The sequence below is a fragment of the Perca fluviatilis genome, chromosome 12 (genome assembly GCF_010015445.1).
Source record: "Perca fluviatilis chromosome 12, GENO_Pfluv_1.0, whole genome shotgun sequence".
NCBI lineage: Eukaryota > Metazoa > Chordata > Actinopteri > Perciformes > Percidae > Perca > Perca fluviatilis.
In genome coordinates, this window is record NC_053123.1 from 18,422,700 (window position 1) to 18,442,075 (window position 19,376).

At 41.1% G+C, this 19,376-nt stretch overlaps 1 protein-coding gene across 1 annotated transcript; it reads right to left on the reverse strand.

Annotated features, from left to right (window-relative positions):
• Positions 1-6,288: 6,288 nt before the first annotated feature.
• LOC120570503 (ras-related protein Rap-2a) lies at positions 6,289-18,673 on the reverse strand. The gene is made up of 2 exons (XM_039818892.1): positions 17,717-18,673; positions 6,289-8,077 (listed from the first exon to the last, which is right to left on the reverse strand). Exons 1-2 carry the CDS (start codon positions 18,028-18,030, stop codon positions 7,840-7,842), a joined length of 552 nt encoding a protein of 183 aa, XP_039674826.1. The 5' UTR covers positions 18,031-18,673; the 3' UTR covers positions 6,289-7,839.
• Positions 18,674-19,376: the final 703 nt, after the last annotated feature.

The window sequence follows — 19,376 nt, forward strand, 5'->3', positions numbered from 1 at the left end:
GCAGCTCCTCTTTTCACCCTGTGTCAGGTCTCTGTTTTAGCTACAGAGTGAGACATCTCAACTTCTGTAATATCTTTGTTGGCAGTCACATGCAGGTAAGGCTCAGTCAGTACAAGGCAGGATTAGCCGGGAGCCTTCTTCTAAACGAGGGCGCACTTCCAACTTTGCGTGGAATACCTGCAGAACAGAGACATGTCAGTAGTTCTTTTGTAGATTATGGTGAACTTGTGTGTGTTGTAGCAGTGTTTTGCAATTGAGAACAAGGGGGCTAACCGCTAACATGGTTTAGCCCCGTCATTTCGGCTAGTGACGTAGAAAAACCCTGCAGATTTTGAACAGCTCACCCGGAGACTGAAGGCAGGTTACATTCAGAAACCCGCTTCTTACTTAAAATAGCATAGATGTTTTTTTTTCCAAGTTTGTATACGTGTGGAAGCAGCAGAGACACAAAATAACACCCCAAATCCCAGAAAAAGTGATTTATTTCATAATATGGGCACTTTAAACATTTTCAAATATATAAACAGAATTTATGCTTCTTGTTTTCTTCAAAACTATGTACTCGAGGTTAAGAGGTTCAAATTGGGCCCCACAGCCTGATTAATCTGCCAGGGGTCCCCGAAGCAGAAATTAGCTTCTGGGACCGTGTTAACCCACATTTCCTCCCACTCTCTGTGCAATGTCTTTCTACTGTATCTGGAATACTACTGCCCCCAGATTTGGTAATTTGATTAAACACATTAATTCAGGAATTTGCAACATGTAAGCAAAAAACTTGAATAGGGGGGTCATTGTGGTAGTTTATGCAGGCAGGGAGCCATTTCATAGTGGTCCTGTTTTAAGATCAGGTAGCAAATCAGGACTCACCTTCAGACCCTTGTCATTGAAGTTGATAGTGCACACAGTAATCGTAAAGCTTTTGGGAGCTTCTGGAGTTTGGAAGCCTCTGGGCTGTTGCCCACTTTGCCCAGTTGATCTTCCAGCTGTCGGTCACCTAGGATAGGACAATAATATGGAACACCATGGTCTTTTGGATAAAAGTGTCCAGAAAATGATAATACCTAATACATCCCTGTGACACCCGACACACTGTCCTGTCCACTGATGTATCTGTGTAAACTACTGCATTACAGACATAATCAAAACCCATCAATATCCTTATTTGTAAGCGCATGTGAAATGCTTCGAAGGTTTGTAGATGTTTTTGTACCCAATGTAGGTGGTGTCATTTTGCCCTCATTATATACATAAAAGTAAACTTGTATTTACCTAGCAATATGGCATTACATTACATTACATGCAGTCACCCACCCCATGTTGCACACAGCTGAAAAACACCTTCAACGTCTTATTACTGTCTTCATCCATCTTTACAACAGAGTTCACTGTTTAAGTACTTTGAGTACATATAACTGCTAATATTTGTGTACCTCTACTCAAGTACAACGTTGAATGCAGGACTTTTACTTCTAATGTAGAGTATTTCTACGCTGTTGTATAGGTACTTTTACTTGAGTAAAATATCTGAGTACTTCTTCCACCACTGATGTCTTGGTCTGTTGACATACAGGCTCAGTAGCTGTTATGATTTTATCCATGGCACTTTTTAAGAATTTTCATCCACATCATTGGCTTAAAGATTAAACATTTAAGTTCATTCCTTGACCTTGGAAATAGTATAGTTTTGTAGTAGTTTTAATTTGTTTCCACAGTTAAGAATTAACAATTTACCTGTTGGAATTCTTTGTTTTTATCACAAGTTATGTAATGAATATACACAGTATCTATTATAGTTTATATAGTATATAGCCTGTATTTTATAATAATATTATATTGCTAAACCTTAAAAAGGTGAATCCTCCAGCGGTCTATTCAACCTGACAGCCACCTGAAACACATTTTTCAACATTTCTACACAGTATCCTTCCCTGAGGTATTCACCTTAAGAAGGAATGGAAGATGGAAATGAGATGCCATTTCTATTTTAATCTCTGCAGCAGCTGCATCTCCTGCCCTGTTGCTGTTTCCCACCACTTTGAATACCCCCTACACACACACACACACACACACACACACAAACACAGACTAACTATCTACGGTCTAATTGTCGTGCTGCTAGGTTTGGCTTTTAAAATCATGCTGCCTGCTCTGTTTGAACTCCATTTCCAAATTCCCCAGTTGCTTATATTTTTATTACAATTGATGTTGTGATAAAATGGAGGAGGCAAGGCAGTGTGTGTTAATGTGTGACAGGCTGTATGTATATAATTACCAATCATAAACCATTCATTTACATGTCGTTTTAGCAGGAATCAGCATCATTTGTATTAATTTTTATGTTTGTTAAATCACATCCCTTAATTGAAGTGTGCACTCTTTGCTCTGAGAGTTCCAAGGAGGCCATTTTCTCTTCACTGTTTTCAAAACAAGATGGGAAAAGTGAGTCTCAGAGTTTAAGAGGCCTCACATGAGACCAAGACACAAAATGTTAAATGAATTGACTTCTTCAGTGTCATAAAAAGGTTCCACTTGTAAGATATTTGATACACTTATGATTTTATAATCCAGCCTACTGTGTAAATTCCTCTAAATAAAGCATAAAATCCTATCGACCTCAATCTGAAACATTTCTTCACTAATTAGAGAGTCAATCGTTATCGTCTGCAGGGTGCTATAATAATGCCTGCCTTGAGACATTTTACATCTGGGTGTCTCTCCAGTGTTTGGCAACAGAGACAACTTTAACATCCCTGAAATGTTCCAGCAGGGTGGAGAGGTGGGGAGTTTTTTTTTTACAGCTGATCAAGCAGCGGAGGAAGAGGGAGGGACTCTGTTTTGTACAGAGAACCACCGTCCAAGGCTCAAGAATGAGGCTTCCTCCCCTTAGAGATGAGCATGGCGAATCTCCTTCAGAGTCCTCCACTTCCACAAGCGAAGGAAACCAGCAGGGGGGAGCCTCATCACATGCTCTATAATACTGAATGTATAGGCAGCGGGATTACACTGATTTTATTACCACATTTCTGTTTAAATAAGTTAGGGTAGAAATGATTTCCTGTAGAGATTCTCTGCCTGACTGTATTCAGATGCCCATAAAAAGATTTTGTCAGATGTACAGTATATATTTTGGTAGTGTTTATGAAATACTATTTATCTTTCATTTTATTGTATTTATATCTCAGCCAGATGAAAACTCTCATTCGAGGAGCCACACTGCCTTGCCATGTTGCCTTGTGTTATTCTACTGTGTGTGTTGTTAACATACAAAAAAAAAGGAAGTATTTTGTCTTGTCTCACATGTAGGAATACACCAAATCCTTTAGCTGTTGTATAAATCCATGCAATCAGTACTTCAATTTCTAATTTTAGAGGACTACATAATAGTGACAGATGGCACAGATTTAGATTCTGGAATCTGTGAGGACAATTTAACTACAACCGTCAAGAAGTAACTGCGACAAAAACAGAAATATCCCTCAGAGCGATTCTGCATTAAACTGTGAGTTGCTCACTGTCAGCTTTTCTCCATCCCTGAAGGGTTGCTTGTAAAAATGTGTTTTTGTCTTTTCAGCTAATTAGGTAGGAAAACTAAGAAACTGGGAGGGAAATCTAGAAGGAATTTCTGGCACAACTGTACCTTCCAATAAGCACATGGAGAAGGAAATATTTTTGAACCTTTGAAACTGGGAAAACTCACATTTTACAAAAAGCACAAAGGATGCAGGAGGCTTCATTGATTCCTTCAGTGAATCACTGCTCCAGGGACTGCAGGCTTGGCTACTTTCTAGTAATCTATTTACATAACAACATTATACTGTATGTGCATTAATGCTCAATTAAACGTGAAAAACACAATCAAACACACTACGAGTCATTCATAATTGCAAATAATAACTTATGCCTTACAGACAGACTGGTCCCCAGACCATATGTGGGAGGTGGATGAAATGACAATAATAACTGTGAAATCTGTAAAAGATATTCAATGAATACTTTTGTTGTGTTTTTGTTAGGAGTGGGGAACAAAACAGTGCTTTACAATATGTCTTACTGATATGATTGATTGCAAGTATATTGAAATAAATTGACTTATTTTGTATGGGGGGGGGGGGTTCCTGTTCCTTGTATAATTTATTGAACGCGCTGTAACGTACTGAGCAGAGAGGGGATTATTTCAATTCTAGAGCTTTTTTTGTAAGTGGCCATACAACATTTACAATTCCTAAATTCAGTTCTTCCAAATTAAAGTGAAGGGTATTTTCATTTCCAGGTTTTGAAGTGGTGGAAGTATTCACATTAAGTAAACGTAGCAACATCACTCAATAAATATACTCAAGTGAAAGTCCTTCTACTTCAAGGAAATGTTTGACATTTTTAGATATTAGAGACATCTGTTGTCACCCAAACAAAATGAAGGTGAATACATTGTTGAACTTTATACTGAAGAACTAGTTCCTATCTGCTATCTACTATTATGACACAAACACATGTATCCAGTAGAGGAATTTGTCCTTGCTGTTTGCACAGATCATCCCCCACACACACACTCCTCCGTTACAGCTGAAAATTAGACTGTGAAATTGACAACTCATGTGTTGCCATCTAGTTGCCATGACACCTAGTTATTAGGCCTTCCGACAGTCCTAGCCAGGCTTGTTTGTTCCGTCTTCCCCCTCCTGCACATCAACATTGTTTCCGATGTAAAAGGCACAAAACATCAGAGGGGGGTGTTGAGTGTGTGGGCTGAACAGCTAGGCTCTCTCATAGCAGTGGTGACTTCCAACTAAGGTACGGCACAAGCAATACATAATCTGTCCCCATGTTCAGTCAGCCGTGTTCATAAATCCTAGAAAAATAATGCATTGCCATTAGGGCAAGGGGGATACCTTAAACATGACAACACAACAGTGTGCTGTTCAAACATTTTCACTATGCTGCCTCAAAGTGAAAATGTTTCCTCTAAATGTATAATTTCTCCCTTTAACATCTCACCCTATTGATTTCCACAACACCTCTGTGCTGGACAGGTACAAAAGCCTAATTTTCCACACATTTCAGCCCCCGTCTGGACCACATTGAGAATTTAATGCTCCACTGATCAATGAGACGATTAAAGCAATTTAAAGGCTCCTTTGTTCAGTCTGTGCATTGGAATCTCCTTCATCCTCAAAACTGCTGGGCTGGCAGGGTGTTCCTCTACTCCTCAGGATAACAGCCGCATGAACTCATGTCCCCTGGATTAAAAGTGCACAGGGCAGACATGGCCTTTTTGTCATGGACTGCTCTATCCCACACAGACACCAAAGGGACTGTGCTGCAGTCTGAGAGCGTGGGGGTGGTGGCATGACTCATGCAGCTCCCCCCCTTTCATCTTGACATTTGACATACTGATGCAGAGGATCTCAGCTGGAACAAACACGGTGTGCTGTGTCACAGCTGCAATGTCTGTGCCTCTGAGCCCCTGGCTTACAGAGCCGACAACAGGTAACAATGAGTCAGCGCCTATTTCATTCAAACACCTACGCTGTGAAACTCAGGGGGTTGTTTTCAAGCAGATTAAATTTATTTTTCCAGTCTGTTCCCCACATAGAATTCAACATCTCATGATGCTATACCTTTCATTCCTTGAAAGTCATTCTTGCCTCATCTCTGCAAGGACATAAGGAAAAGGCATCTGCACTCTGCATCGGGGATTCAACACAACCTCTAAAATGAGTTGGGAGGCAAACTAAGGAAAAAGGAGAACTGAAAACATAGAGAGGCTAGTCTTTTTTAATCATCTCTTAAAACCATTTCAGTTCAAATTAAATGTTTTGTTCTTGCCCTCTCTGACAGACACAAGGGATTAACTCAAAATCCATGTTACCCAAAACTGAGGGGTTTATCAAAAAATTAATTTTATGAATACACTTTATTTTATTACTGTGCATTAGGTTATCCTATTTCTTGTAGAATATGTTTTATTTTATGTTACTCTGCAAAGCGCATTGTAGCTTGTTTCAGAAAAGTATGACCTCAAATTCTCAAAAGGCCCCAAATTACGGGAACTGTAGTTCCAAAACACAGGGAATAATTATCACTTAAATCAATGTAAGACTTGCACTATCAGTATTTCTTTTGACAGGATTAAGGCCATACATGTGCCGATGTATCAGAGAGTGGTCAAAACCTGTTAGTGGTTAAATATAAAAATATATAAAAAAAAAGGTTAACATAGCCTAGCAATATGTAGATTTACAAATCGGAAAAGCACAGAAGAAAATAAGCAATTTGGTTATAAAAACAAAGAACATGTCAGTCCACCCACTTCATTTCACTTAAGCTTGGAAGCCTCAGTCGAGTGTTGAACACGTTTTTATTGTTTAGGTGTCAAATGTAACAGTGTCACCACTCAGAGAGGGAATAAAGAGTAAATGGTCACATAAAAAAATATAAAATCAACAATGAAAATGGTTACACGGGGAAAGTCTGGTTCCCGTGGCAACACAGATGTACAGTTGAGCCAGTGTCCAGATCCAGACGTGTATGTGTTTGGTTTGCACAATTCCACAGCCTATATTTATCTCAAACAATAAGAGTCCTTTTTTTGTTTACTAGCCATGCATACAGTTGACAATTCCACGTGTTGAGTCAGTGTCTTAACAGGAGCTGGCACTTTCAATACAAAATATTTACACTACCATTTATTAATCTTATTATCATCATTATCATCATCATCGCCTTCGTCATTACTATTTGTTACTATGGATTTGAATACTCTGAGCACATACAGAATGAGATCAGGATGTTGAAACTCTTGAGCACCTCATTTCATATTGATCGGAGGAGAAAAAGAAAATGTAAAGTAGGACAAATGTTGGCATCTTCACTTTAAATGTCACCCATTCCTGAAAAGAGAGATTGTCTGTAGATATTCAAACACTGAAAAGATAAGAACTTTTTGTCCCATCAGGATGAAGCAATTAGTTATATTACTACTCGGCAATCTGCTGTCAGAGTCTCTCAGAGAGGAAAACAAAATATCACACATTTATGTGAAAGACTCTGCTATTGTTTTCTATTGTATCTCAAAGTGAGAAAGTAGGAAAGAGATGACTGCACCAATGTTTCGAGAAAGACACTGACTTGTCCACCATTTTCTCTCCCTTGCTTTTTTAACGACTGGGAAAATAAAAAAATAAGAAAATGGAGGTGCTTTCAGGTCACCTCTTTGGTTCAGCCCTGTGATGAGTAGAAAAAACATCCCACCAACCTCTGCACAAAATAAGCTGGGAGAAAAATTGTACATACTGTAAATCAAATACTCCTCAATATTCAAAACAACTGGATCCCAGAAATCTGTTTTGGATTTGTGTACAGTAGCTACTTGCAACCGAGTCGTGGTAACAAAAAATGTGTCTCCTGTAATAAACATTTAACTTACTTATAACAGACTGTAGAACAACCCAAAGAGTAAAGATCCTGATCTGTGACTGTTTGCTGATGATTCCCCCCCCCCCATACTCAAAAAGATCCAAACAAACCCAAACAACAGAAGAGAGTAACATAAGGCGAGGGCATGTTCCTTTTTTTGTCATTTGTCAATTTCTCTTGTGGCAAAGTCCAGGCATTCCTCATTCAAAATGTATTCATTACTAACACGTCGTTATTAATAATCATGTCACTGCTGATTTTATGCTCTGTGGAGTAAAATCCATTGCGTTCAACCATGAATTTTTCTTCTGTTTAATTGGCATGTGCATGTGTGTGTGTGTCTAAGTGTGTGTCTCTCTGCTGCGGGTCGAAGTAGCTTCATCTAAGTAGACTTTTTGCCTGGCCTGTTCCTCGAGCCCCCCGGGGCTATTGTATATTGCAAGAGGAGCAGCATGGGTCATCCTTGTCCGGCTGGGCGGCGTAGTCCATCTGCCGAACGATCTCAGCGAACAGTTCGTCTACCATGGTTTTGCTCTTGGCCGAGGTCTCCATGAACGGGCAGCCCCACTCCTCAGCCAGGGCCTGACCTTCGCTGGACGATACCTCCCTCTCGCTTTCCAGGTCCACCTTGTTCCCCACCAGGATCACAGGAACCTTCTCGTACCTGGGGACAGACACAGACCAACATCGGGTTGTGAGACACAGACATAAGACAGACTCAGCCAATTGATACTGAACTTACAGTTTACAAAGACAGGAAATTACGCTTTGAGAACTTGGTATTAGCACATGCTTAATGCTTCAAAAGGTTTTGATTGCTCCACTGAATAAAACCTCTACACTTAGCACGTGGAAATCCACTATTTAATTATCCATAATCCATTAATTTCACTTTGTATAACAACCTATTGAAACGTGACCTGCTAAAACAGTCTTTCAATGGCAACAATGAACAACCTAGCCTCATATATTCATTTTCTCGACCTGTTTCTCCATGTTCAAGGGGAAGTGCAACAGTCATCAGTCTCCCTGTTGCCTCTCTCCACATGACAAAAAAAGCCTGGCTTTTTCAAAATCACCAGCTTGGTACAGTATTTTAAAAAAAGCTCAGTTGGGTGCAAAACATGGAATGTCAAAATAGAAAGAAAATTATATGTTTAAAGTGTTTCTACTTCGGTGTGCACGTGGTCTTTGACTGTGGGAGGAAGCCTTTTACATAAAGAGCCTGGGCAGCCCCTTCTTGCTTTGAGAAGCTAACCACTGAACCTCCATGGCACCCACCCTGTCTCATGTAAACACCAAGTCTAAAGCCTGACGCAGAGGAGAACAGGAAATGAGTAGTAGAGCTCTGACCCCTGAGGGTAGGAAGCGGGCATAATCCTTTGAGCTCTGAACTCTCTGTCATGTTGCTGGAGCACAACATGCCACTGTGGAACTGGACTACTTAGTGGACAGCCAGAAGAGACGGTCTGTTAAATTAAATAGGCTATTGCACTATAATTATTAGAAGGAAGACCTCTGACACAGTATATATGTAATCACTCCATTGGTTTTTGATATTGGGGAACATGATGGGCCTCTAAGGCGGCTCGTACCCATCAAAAGAGATAACAAAGATAAAAAACATCAGAGAGATAGCAGATCATGCGTATCCTCATCCTCTTGTAAACAACAGGCTGTTATTTCTTTCATCCTTATCTGTGTGTGAGGCTGGCAAGGGAGCACTTTCCATCTGTTGGACCCATCTTTTGAACCGTGTTTAAAATGTCTCTGTCCAGGACACTGAACTACATCGTAAAATCTAACGGAGTCATGCATCCAAACACATCAACCATCATTAGGATTTTCAAATGCTGTCCTTGCTCTATGAAATATACATGCTTCTAAATTATTTATAGGAGAGAAAAAAAAAACATGCTTGATTGCTATGGTAACAGGTATACAAGGAATTGACTAAGGCTGGAGAGATGGAGAGACTGTAGAAGAAGCAACTGTAATAATGTCCCAAGCCGGGCAGCCTGAGAAACTCTCAGAGGCCAGGGGCTGCAGGTTTCAGCGTTAAATAAGCTTAAACTTTCAGAGAACAGGGAGTCGACTTTGATCTACTCATGAATACTTCATCCAGAGTGAACTTTAATCTCAACTATCCTGGTCTGTTCCCAGGATCGGCTCAGCTGCCAAGAGGAACTTACCAGGATTTAAGAGACGATCTTAGAGGTCGGTCGATGTGTAACCAAGAGCGTGATAGTGTTCTATGAGCTCGGAGGGAACTTGAATGAGAAACTACAGATTATGTTTCTCAACTTTAACATGCAGTGTACTGTACACTGCGTGTTAAAGTTGAGAAACAGGTCTCATTCACTGCATTCCTGGTGTCAATAAAAACAGCCAAGGCCATTATTTTCCTGAGAATTATTTTGGCCCACATTTCAATGGTGGTACAGTAAGCAGCTCTTGCCTTGAACTTTAAATTCCCACCTTCATGGAAAAAACCTAAACATAGTTGTGGGTGAACAGTTTGAAAGGCAAAACCTTTACTTTTATAGCTGCACTCACTTAGGAGGTGCCAAAAGGGGGGGCTCAGTGTAGTTGGGGTAATGGTGCCATTTGGTTGTCGCTGTTCTGCCCCAGGCTGTGGGTTTGGCTCAAATCTCCTGATGTAAAATCTCTCATGGAGGCCTATGGAAAGCCAACTATTGTATACACTATCTACCATGACATGCTGTTTCATAGCAGCTCTCACTTTCCTGAGCCAAATGTTACTTACTCCATAAAAAAAACTGTTCAGGATGTTTAGTACCTGAGCTCTGTGTATGGATTCAAGCTCCTTAAATGTATCAGTATCTACCATCACTATCAAATAGTTTTTTCTTTTGTTTTGTGTAACACCCAGATCAGTGGATATAGATTTTCAATCAACTTACATAAAGCTGTGATTCTCTTGTCAGAGCTGCCTGCATGTCAGAAATCAAATGAAAGAAACATTTCCATGGATGTCCCAAACAGCAAGGGGAATTCAAGTAAAGTCAGTCCAATCAGGTCATATCAAACACCCCAGGGTGCTGTTTTTTCTTCCATAATGGAGGACATGACTTGGTCAGCCCTATGTAAGCTATGTAGCTTATTTAGGCCTTATCATAACACAAGTGCAGCACAAAGACATCTGGTACCAAAGGAGTGGGTCTATATATAGTCATAATAACAGAGGAGGAAATCGGCAGTCCCAGGAGGTGTGAGACAGCGGCTGCCACGGATACCGTGGCTCCCAGGGCCTTAACATGAAGGGTGTCGGCCAAGGAAGCAAGGCTTGTCCGTAACACAAAACACATAGAGTGGTTTACATGGTTTAGACACAAGCCTCAAAAGACAAATGAATAACTGATTGTTGTTTGCGTTGTGACACAGCACAAACAACATGTCATGCTTTTAGTCTTCAGCTTGTGAGCTTGACGGCGCCCCGCAGTGGAGCTGTCTGACTGCAGACACCCATTCGAGCTCCCCCAGACACACCTTATCTATAATGCATGATGCCTCAACTCATATAGGGCTCGCTGACGGACGGTGAATCCCAGCGGCCCAAGAGTCTCTGGGTTTGACTCTGGCCAACACTGCAAGGATGAGAGAGGAAACCGTGTGCGTGCTGAGCCTCCTCAGAACGGCCCTTTTGTGGAGGGTCAGTTTAGTCAGTAGACAGCAGCTGAGTCAGAGAGCAGCAGTATGCTCCTTTCTCCAGGCACAGCATGAGGGCAAAGAGAGATTTCTTCAGGAATAGATATCTGGAGAATCTTTGGTAAACACGCCATGACAAGCACATTAAAGATCCCATGGCATGACAATTTCACTTTATGAGTTTTTTAACATTAATATGAGTTCCCCCAGCCTATGGTCCCTCAGTGGCTAGAAATGGCGATATGTGTAAACCGAGCCCTGGGTATCCTGCTCTGCCTTTGAGAAAATGAAAGCTTAGATCTGGAATCTCCTCCTTATGAGGTCATAAGGAGCAAGGTTACCTCCTCTTTCTCTGCTTTGCCCACCCAGAGAATTTGGCCTGCCCATGAGAGAGAGACATCATGGCTTTCAAACGAGCAAAGTGGCAGTTGGTCAAGGCCACACCCCCACCCTCCACCTTGCCCCCCCCCCTCTGTCCTCCTCAATAGCTACAGACACAGAAATGGCACATACTAAGGAAAGCTCATTGTGGGACTGTCTCTAGTGGCTGTAATTCTGCACCAAGGCTGAATTTCTGGAAAGAGACTTCAGATACAGCATTAGGGGACCACTAAGGTCTAAATAAAAGCATCCAAAGAGCACCATGTCATGGGACCTTTAATTTTGCATGTAATTTTCTTCTTTTTCAAAAGAATAAAAGGGATTTCAGGGATACTACTTAAAGTCTCTTTTGTATTCTCCCAAGGTTGTGAAAACAAATTCTTTGCTTCCAGTTTCCTTCAAAAAGTTTATGCAATTCACTGATGGAGAAACTGGCCAAGACATGCCAAACTGGGGAAGATAAATGAGTAATGTACTTGACAGACTGTACAGGCTACTCATCCTTGGATCTGATATATCACAGCAATAATACGGCACACTGCTATCTCCCTGCGGTAATTATACTGTCTGAGACAAATACCTCCTCTCGCTGTACAAGGTACAAGACATACAATCTGAAAAGCAAAGTGACCCCGCTTCAGAAATTTACTTTTTTGCATTGTGTTTCCATAAGATATTGGTAAGAATATGCTTTGAATAGTGTAGTGACTCATTTATAAGTCTGAAAATTATATTACACTGAGGATATTATTCCAGTGTCGACACTAACAGCATAATGTCAGAAAGATCTCTACGTGCAGCTTTAGAAATCACATAAGACTAATTTACAGCACAATGTGTCAGTTTGTTGTTAATACTTGCTGATGGACAACTTACTTTAGCATGTAGAGGTGCATTTCCAAACATTGCATAGTTGGATTAGGACACATACAACTGAAGATGTTATTATGTGACTGTTTTGACTCTTCAGGAAATTTTATTAGGATTTCTTTTAATATGCACTCACTGTATGACTTAACAAAATGCTATAAACCACTTTTGCCTTGACAGCTTGTTGGCTAGCTGTTTTCATAATTGCTTGTAGTTGTTTTTTCTCTGTGATTATCCATGGCAACAGCAAAAGTACAATTACATTTTTAATAGGCTTCTAAGAGAATAGTTCAATGGCATTTTGTCACTAAGGAGCTAACACTGTTTAAGTGCAGTACACAGTTTGACATCATCCTTACCCTTTGTAAGAAGCTTTGTAGTAAAGAACTGTACTTAATGAGATAAATGTTCAGTTTGTAGAATCAGTGAGATATATGCTGTGAGTATAAATATGTTTTGTATGTTTAAAGACACATGTTAGTTGATGGGGCATTCAACCATTCAGCATGTTAAAACAGCAGTGTAGGATCCAGGGTTTTTGGAGATTACCCATTCTAGGGCTAAAAGTCAGGGTAACTCCTATTTAAACTCTGACCATTCTTTTTTAAATGTCTCTTTATGACAGAACAATAATACATTGCTGGAGTATCCCTTTGTAATGCCAATCTAATACATTGAAACAGGCAGTGTTGCTACGTTAGCACAACCGCTTATCAGTAGAGAAACATCATGCCTCTGTATAATATAATACACGTATAGTCAGTCACTATGCTAGAGAAGCTGTCAGCATGTTCATCTCCTGCTTAGGACCAACTGTCTGTGAGGTGCACTACTGTGCCCGCTCCGAGCAAAAGAGATGTTAACATTCTTTATCAAAAAAGCCTTTTATGTTTACTGTGCGACTGGATGATAAAACTGACTTACTTGCTCTTCAATTCACCTAGATTGCCAGTATAATACTTGGAATGATTTGAGTTGGGCATTGGCTTAACCCTCTTCACTGACAAAGAAGCAGTGTATTTTATTTCCAAAACGATTGACTATCGTATCGGGTGAGTAATATTGGTTACAGCTAGGGCTTTCTTGCTAAAATGTAATTGTTATCGCTAGCTAGTAAGCTAACCCCTTAACACTCGTCTATAGCCATGCTAGCAGCTCTGTGAGGCTTAGACACATCCGTGCTTTGAGCTACAGTAAATGCTACAAAAATCTTAGCACACTCCATCCAATAGTTGCTGAGATATTTCTGTCTGGACCAAAGTGGTGGACCAAACAACCCTGAAGCCATGCCACTAGATTGGCAAAAAATTGTACCTTCTGTTTGTTGGGGTACGTTAATGTGGGTTTCTCTCCATGTATCTATCAACTAGTGCCACCGTCTCTGAAGTGGTCCAAAACAAAGCAGGAACAACTTGGTGGATATTTAACACAAAAAACCCACTGTGTATGGTCTTCAACAGATACTTTTGAAAGCCAAGTCAACTTTTGAGTAATCACTGAACTTTAGCTCAGTTTTTTTTGCCCTGTTTTTACAACAGACAGAGATGAAAGAGGATCTTTCTGGGAAGAGTTGGGAGACTGCTGCTCCTCCATTTATTGATCTTGATCCTTTTAACCAGTTGGCATATGAACATGTCTCGGAATGATAACTCCAGTTTTGTACAATGCTGAAAGAACACATGCAGTAGTTTATTACAGTACCCTATTTCATCTCTTTCTTCTTCACTGTCCTCGGACCATGTCACTGTTAAGTCACCAATCACCAAATATCCCTGGTGTATAGTTAACTGCAGCTGAAGTGAGGAGTGATGAGTTCCCCAGCGGACGCAGGTAGGCCTCGGTGTATTCATGTGCACCCATGGCCTCTATGCTAAAGCCACTTACAGCAGGCACTGATAGATGCTGACAGGATTCAGAGTAAGAGCGATGCACAGCAGCACCGCTGACCTGAGCGAACGCCAATATGATCGTGACGGGTCACCAGTGACAACAGTGTATGTGCAGGAACAATCTAAAAGCTGCAGTTAGCATAACACATTTCCTAAATCCAATAGTTTACCAAAATCAGACAGCTTACACCTAACACCTGTTACTGCTGCAGCTGTGGTCCAAGTTCTACTTTCTACATTTCAACAATCCCTCACTCAGTGTCAAAAGAAAATTCTAGGGCTGCTAGATTTTCATTATCAATTAATCTACTGAATATTTTATTGATTAATCGATCGGTCTAATAGTGAAAAATGCCAATCACAACTACCCAAAGCAAGGTGGCGTTTTCACAATGTCTTGTTTTTGGCCCAAAACTCAAAAGGTATTTAGCTAACCATGGTACGACAAAGAGAAGCAGCTAATCCTCCCATATGAGGAGCTGGAACCTGAAACATTTTAGTGTTTTCTTTTTTTAAAACTATTTTTGCTTTATATATGATTGAAACTATTTATCGATTCTCAAAATATTTGTGGATTATTTTTCTGTAGCTCTGCTAATCGTTTAGTCAACAAATTGGCTTGAGGAAAGCCCACCCTTCTACTGATGTTATCATGATTTTCTCTCATCAGTCAGTGCACCTTTTGATTTCTCTATTTTTTTATATTGCCGTTCTTTTTGATGTCTCAACTCGTCTAGTCCTCTCCTATTGCATTTACTGATGTCCTACATTTCCCACAATGCCCTTCAACCATTGTCACGGAACATGCCTGAACTTGTTGCATTTCACCTTTGGGTTTTAAGAGAGCTAGCAGGTTTTTGCCATCGACAGTAAAATAAAGGGACCAACAGATCCCGATGCTCTGGACGGAGACCAGTGAAGGATATTAGAAGCACTTTTCCGGTGATGGCTGAGCGTTACTGCACAGCCTCCAACTGAGCTTGAAGACGTAGATTTGACGTGAGCAACCTGTCTGAAAGTTGTAAGTCTTCTGGCAGCTGTGCCGAGAGAAATCTCAATCATTCCCAATCTTGCAGAGATGGAGAGCGTATGTAAGAAGATAACATGGGCACAGGCTAATTATTGCTAACTAACATGCTAGTTAACATTAGTAATTAAACTTAAACAGCTAATGTGAGTCGAAACTGCCTGCAAGCTTCTCCTGTACTATACGGTAATTTCTCTACTGTGCGACAGCAAGTCGCATGGTTATGACACAATCGTTAGCCTATTTTTACAAAAACGTCTGCTACGGAGCCATAACGTGAGGTACAAGGTAATGGAGCCTTTTATACATTGTTGTGTTTCTTTAGAAATAAAATGTTTCTTTAGAAATTTTCAATCACTTGAAATGAAATTATATTAACTGAAAAAATAAACGCAACATCTTTGTTTGTATTGTTGTAGATAAGTTTACTACATATATTTACAACCTCAAGAGCACAAGTCACCTTATATAACTGCTGTCAACAGAAAAGGCTGCAAGCAAACAGCATTAGTTTGTTCAGACCTCATCTGTAACACCCAGCAGAATTGTGCAAACCTTTTGTGATCTTAAACATCATCTTTCTATGAAATGGATTTTGTTGTTGTTGCAAGGCTAGAAGGAAGATGCTGAGGTCTCTAAACCACAAGTCTGATAAATCCTTTGATTCATCTCTTCTTTTTAACAAATGAAGAGACATTTTGTGAATAACCAAAGAAAATATGCACACTTTTATTCAGAACAAACTCTGGAGAACTGCATACATGATACTGAATTAAAATAGGCAATTAAACTACTCATAACTCCACTGTTTCAAACGCAATCTAAAGTTTTAACCGTCTAAGCCCACATGAAGCTTAAGACTCTGAAATGAACTAGGAGTAGCATGTGAAGTGAAGTGTGTGATGTTTTCGCTACAGAAAATAAATTCTTCTGTGACATTAGAGAGCAGCACTAGACTCGGTGTTAAGTGTGAAATCACATAACGGCCTGGCTACATCTGCTGTGTGAACGCACACGCACGCACACACACACACGCGCGCGCACACACACACACACACACACACACACACACACACACACACACACACACACACACACACACACACACACACACAGTAGACTGAACATAACTCTCCTCATTCTCAACTCATATGGGGGAAACATGGTGACCTCATTTTTTCATCCAGAGCCACAGATTTATAGGATTGTTTATAAGGTGCATAAAAAAAAAAGCCTAAAATCGAATAATGTGACAAAGACTAAAGGAAACTTAAAAATAAACTGGAAAATAAATTGTCACAACAGAGATAGGAAGACAAAACTAAAGTCTGGTGTGACTGCACTGTCCTTGTGCTGAGCATTATCGTAAGTAATTAGCTGTATCAGTAAACTTAAGCTGCACTGCTTTAAATATGCATCTTCATTAGAACAGACTCCTTTCTCTGGAGCCCACTGGACTCGCTACATTGACTGTAACACATCCACTGACACCTGCAATGACCGATGAACCGCACGCAGTCACAGCCCAGTGAGTACTGCCACCAATGATTTAACCAGTAGCATCTATGACATAGTCTACTTAGGCTCTCTCTGGGATATTTAATATCATGTCATGTCACCAGGTGAATGTACAGCACAGTGGGTCTTCACAATGAGTTGAGTTAAGAAACACCAATGACATGATAGCCCAAGCACACAGCTTCAGCTAACCTCTTCTGTGTATCAATCAGCTTACTCCGGTGACCTCATATATCTGGATCATCTGTGTAACAGCGCTCAGGCATCAGGCGATTTCATGCTTTCAATTGTGCCGCTCTTTGTAAAGAGCTTGTGCAGCTTGTTAATTAAAAACATGGCTTCTTCTCCTCTGCACATTAGTGTGTTCACCCCAACCCATACACACATTTTTGAGTGGTGCTTTCTTGAAGCTCTCTGCAGAGCCTTTGTTGCACTGAATCCTGGGTATCCCCGGCTGGGTGTTTCACAGTGGTTGCAGCATCCGGCACAGTGGGCAGCAACTTGGCAGATCACAGACAGTGTCTAGCATGTTAGGACTGGAGGACTGGCTGGTCCTCACAGTGCTGATGGACTGAGTGGATCAGCACTGTTTCCCTGCTAGTTACTGTCATTCCCAGGATGCAAACGTATGGAAACATTGCAAAGTCTGCAGAAACACTGAGGAGATAAGGCTATTCTTAGAGATCACAAATGATTACTTTTAGAGCTGCTGGGTCTGCAGTGCAAGGGCATTTGCCTACCTACAAGCACCAAAATAGAACCGGCATGTTGTATTGCTCTGTAGTCTGCCCTGAAGATGAACAGCATCTCCATTCAAGCACAGTTCTCAGACCAGGCCTAGGCCCACCCTGAAACTACAGGGCCTGATAGGCCAGCCCTATGTGTTAAGAATAATATCCAATATTAACAATTTGGACATTATTATTTTCCTGCGCATCATTTCACCCACCTTTTCACTCTTATGATCTGATCCCTCATCGGCTTGATGTCCTGGAAGCTTTGCTGGTTGACAAGGCTATAGACCAGAATGAATCCTTGACCGTTTTTGATGTAAAGGTCCCGCATGGACGCGAACTGCTCGGTACCAGCGGTGTCAAGGATCTCCAGCACCGAGGGTGAGGAGTCCACCTCGATCTCCTTGCGGTAAAAATCCTCAATAGTGGGGTCGTACTTCTCAATGAACGTCCCGGTAACAAACTGCACAGTGAGGGCGGATTTCCCGACCCCACCGCTGCCCAGGACCACCACTTTATACTCGCGCATCGTTGATTTAAATCAAGTCGTAAGGTAACGTTATCAAATCTCCGCGCGTCATTGAAATGAACTCAAAATGTTCCCGCACGAATTACATTCACCATTCGTGTCCCATTTTGAACGGGTTGTCAATAACACAGTCCTGCTCGCCTGCTGCTCAGCTACGGCAGAGCACAAAGACTCGGTGCCCCAAGATGGATTTCATTGTACAAATTCCCCCCATGCAGGCCAGACACTGACAGCTATACGGGCATCCGATGACTGCAATTGTCCAAAAATGTGCCCTGGGAGGAAGAAAATATCGCCCGCGATGATGTGGAGCCTGCGGGTTTTCATCTGCTTAGCTCACCCCTCTGTCTGAATCAGAAAAAAACAAACTTGCTCCATCGAGGACACTGGTAAAACGCTGGCTTATAGCCCCTACAGTGAACTGCAGGCGCAGTTTTTCAAGCCGGATGCCGCCTCGGGAAAACAGCACCAACTACAACTATTTCCACACGTAATTAAAGAACTTGCGTCTCTTTGTTTCTTTTTCACCATCTCTGGCATGTCTCCGCTTCACCCTCGCTTTCCTGTGCAATCCCAGCCGCCATACTCTCGGGTGGAGACCCACGGCCGCTGCGTAACCAGCTGGTCCCCGCTCGGCTCCCGTACCGAGGCAGGAAAAAAAAAAAAAAAAACTTACGGACCCTCCCTCCTCAGACGGATGTGCGAGCGGTCCAACGGCCAGCCTCCGCTCTCTGTAAACCTCACTTGTGCCTTGAATGGGAGCCAGTCACATTCAACGGTTGCATTTCCGTTCATGTGTTAAATTTCCCATCATTCGGTTGCCCCAGTGACATCCAAAGAGAGCTCGACCAATCACAGGGGCGGCTCGAGGATGTGTATCCAGGAGGAGGAAAATGCACTGGATGCTGTTGCTATGGTAACGCTGCATTTTGTTGCTGCTGTCCAAATTTAAGAATATATAAAAGCCACCTAACCATAAAGTCAAGAGATTGAATTATTTATCATTGAGTGATCAGTACCAGTGCAGGCTGTATTACAAAGACTTTACACCTATTTGCTGAATGGACAATTATTAAATGTAGCTGCACTGTAACTGTATTTCTGGTTTATTCTATTTCTCATTTTATTTCATTAAATCACATTTTTAAAATCTAATTTTAGTTGATCCTAATTTCTTTTATTCTGTTTTTTTATAGCACTTTGAATGGACTGTGTTTAAAATGTGCTATATACATTAAGATGCCTTGCCCAAAATTCAATCACTGGCAAATACATAAAACTTCCAATTTATGGAACAAGTCTTAGAAACATATTGCTGATTTTCTATTTATGGGTTTCTCTACTAG

Excerpts from the sequence above, each read along its gene's own strand:
- LOC120570503 (XM_039818892.1), bottom strand. The coding sequence starts at position 18,030 with ATGCGCGAGTATAAAGTGGTGGTCCTGGGCAGCGGTGGGGTCGGGAAA. Across the intron at positions 8,078-17,716 it reads CAGATCATAAGAGTGAAAAG|GTACGAGAAGGTTCCTGTGA; the intron begins GTGGGTGAAATG and ends GTCTGTCCCCAG.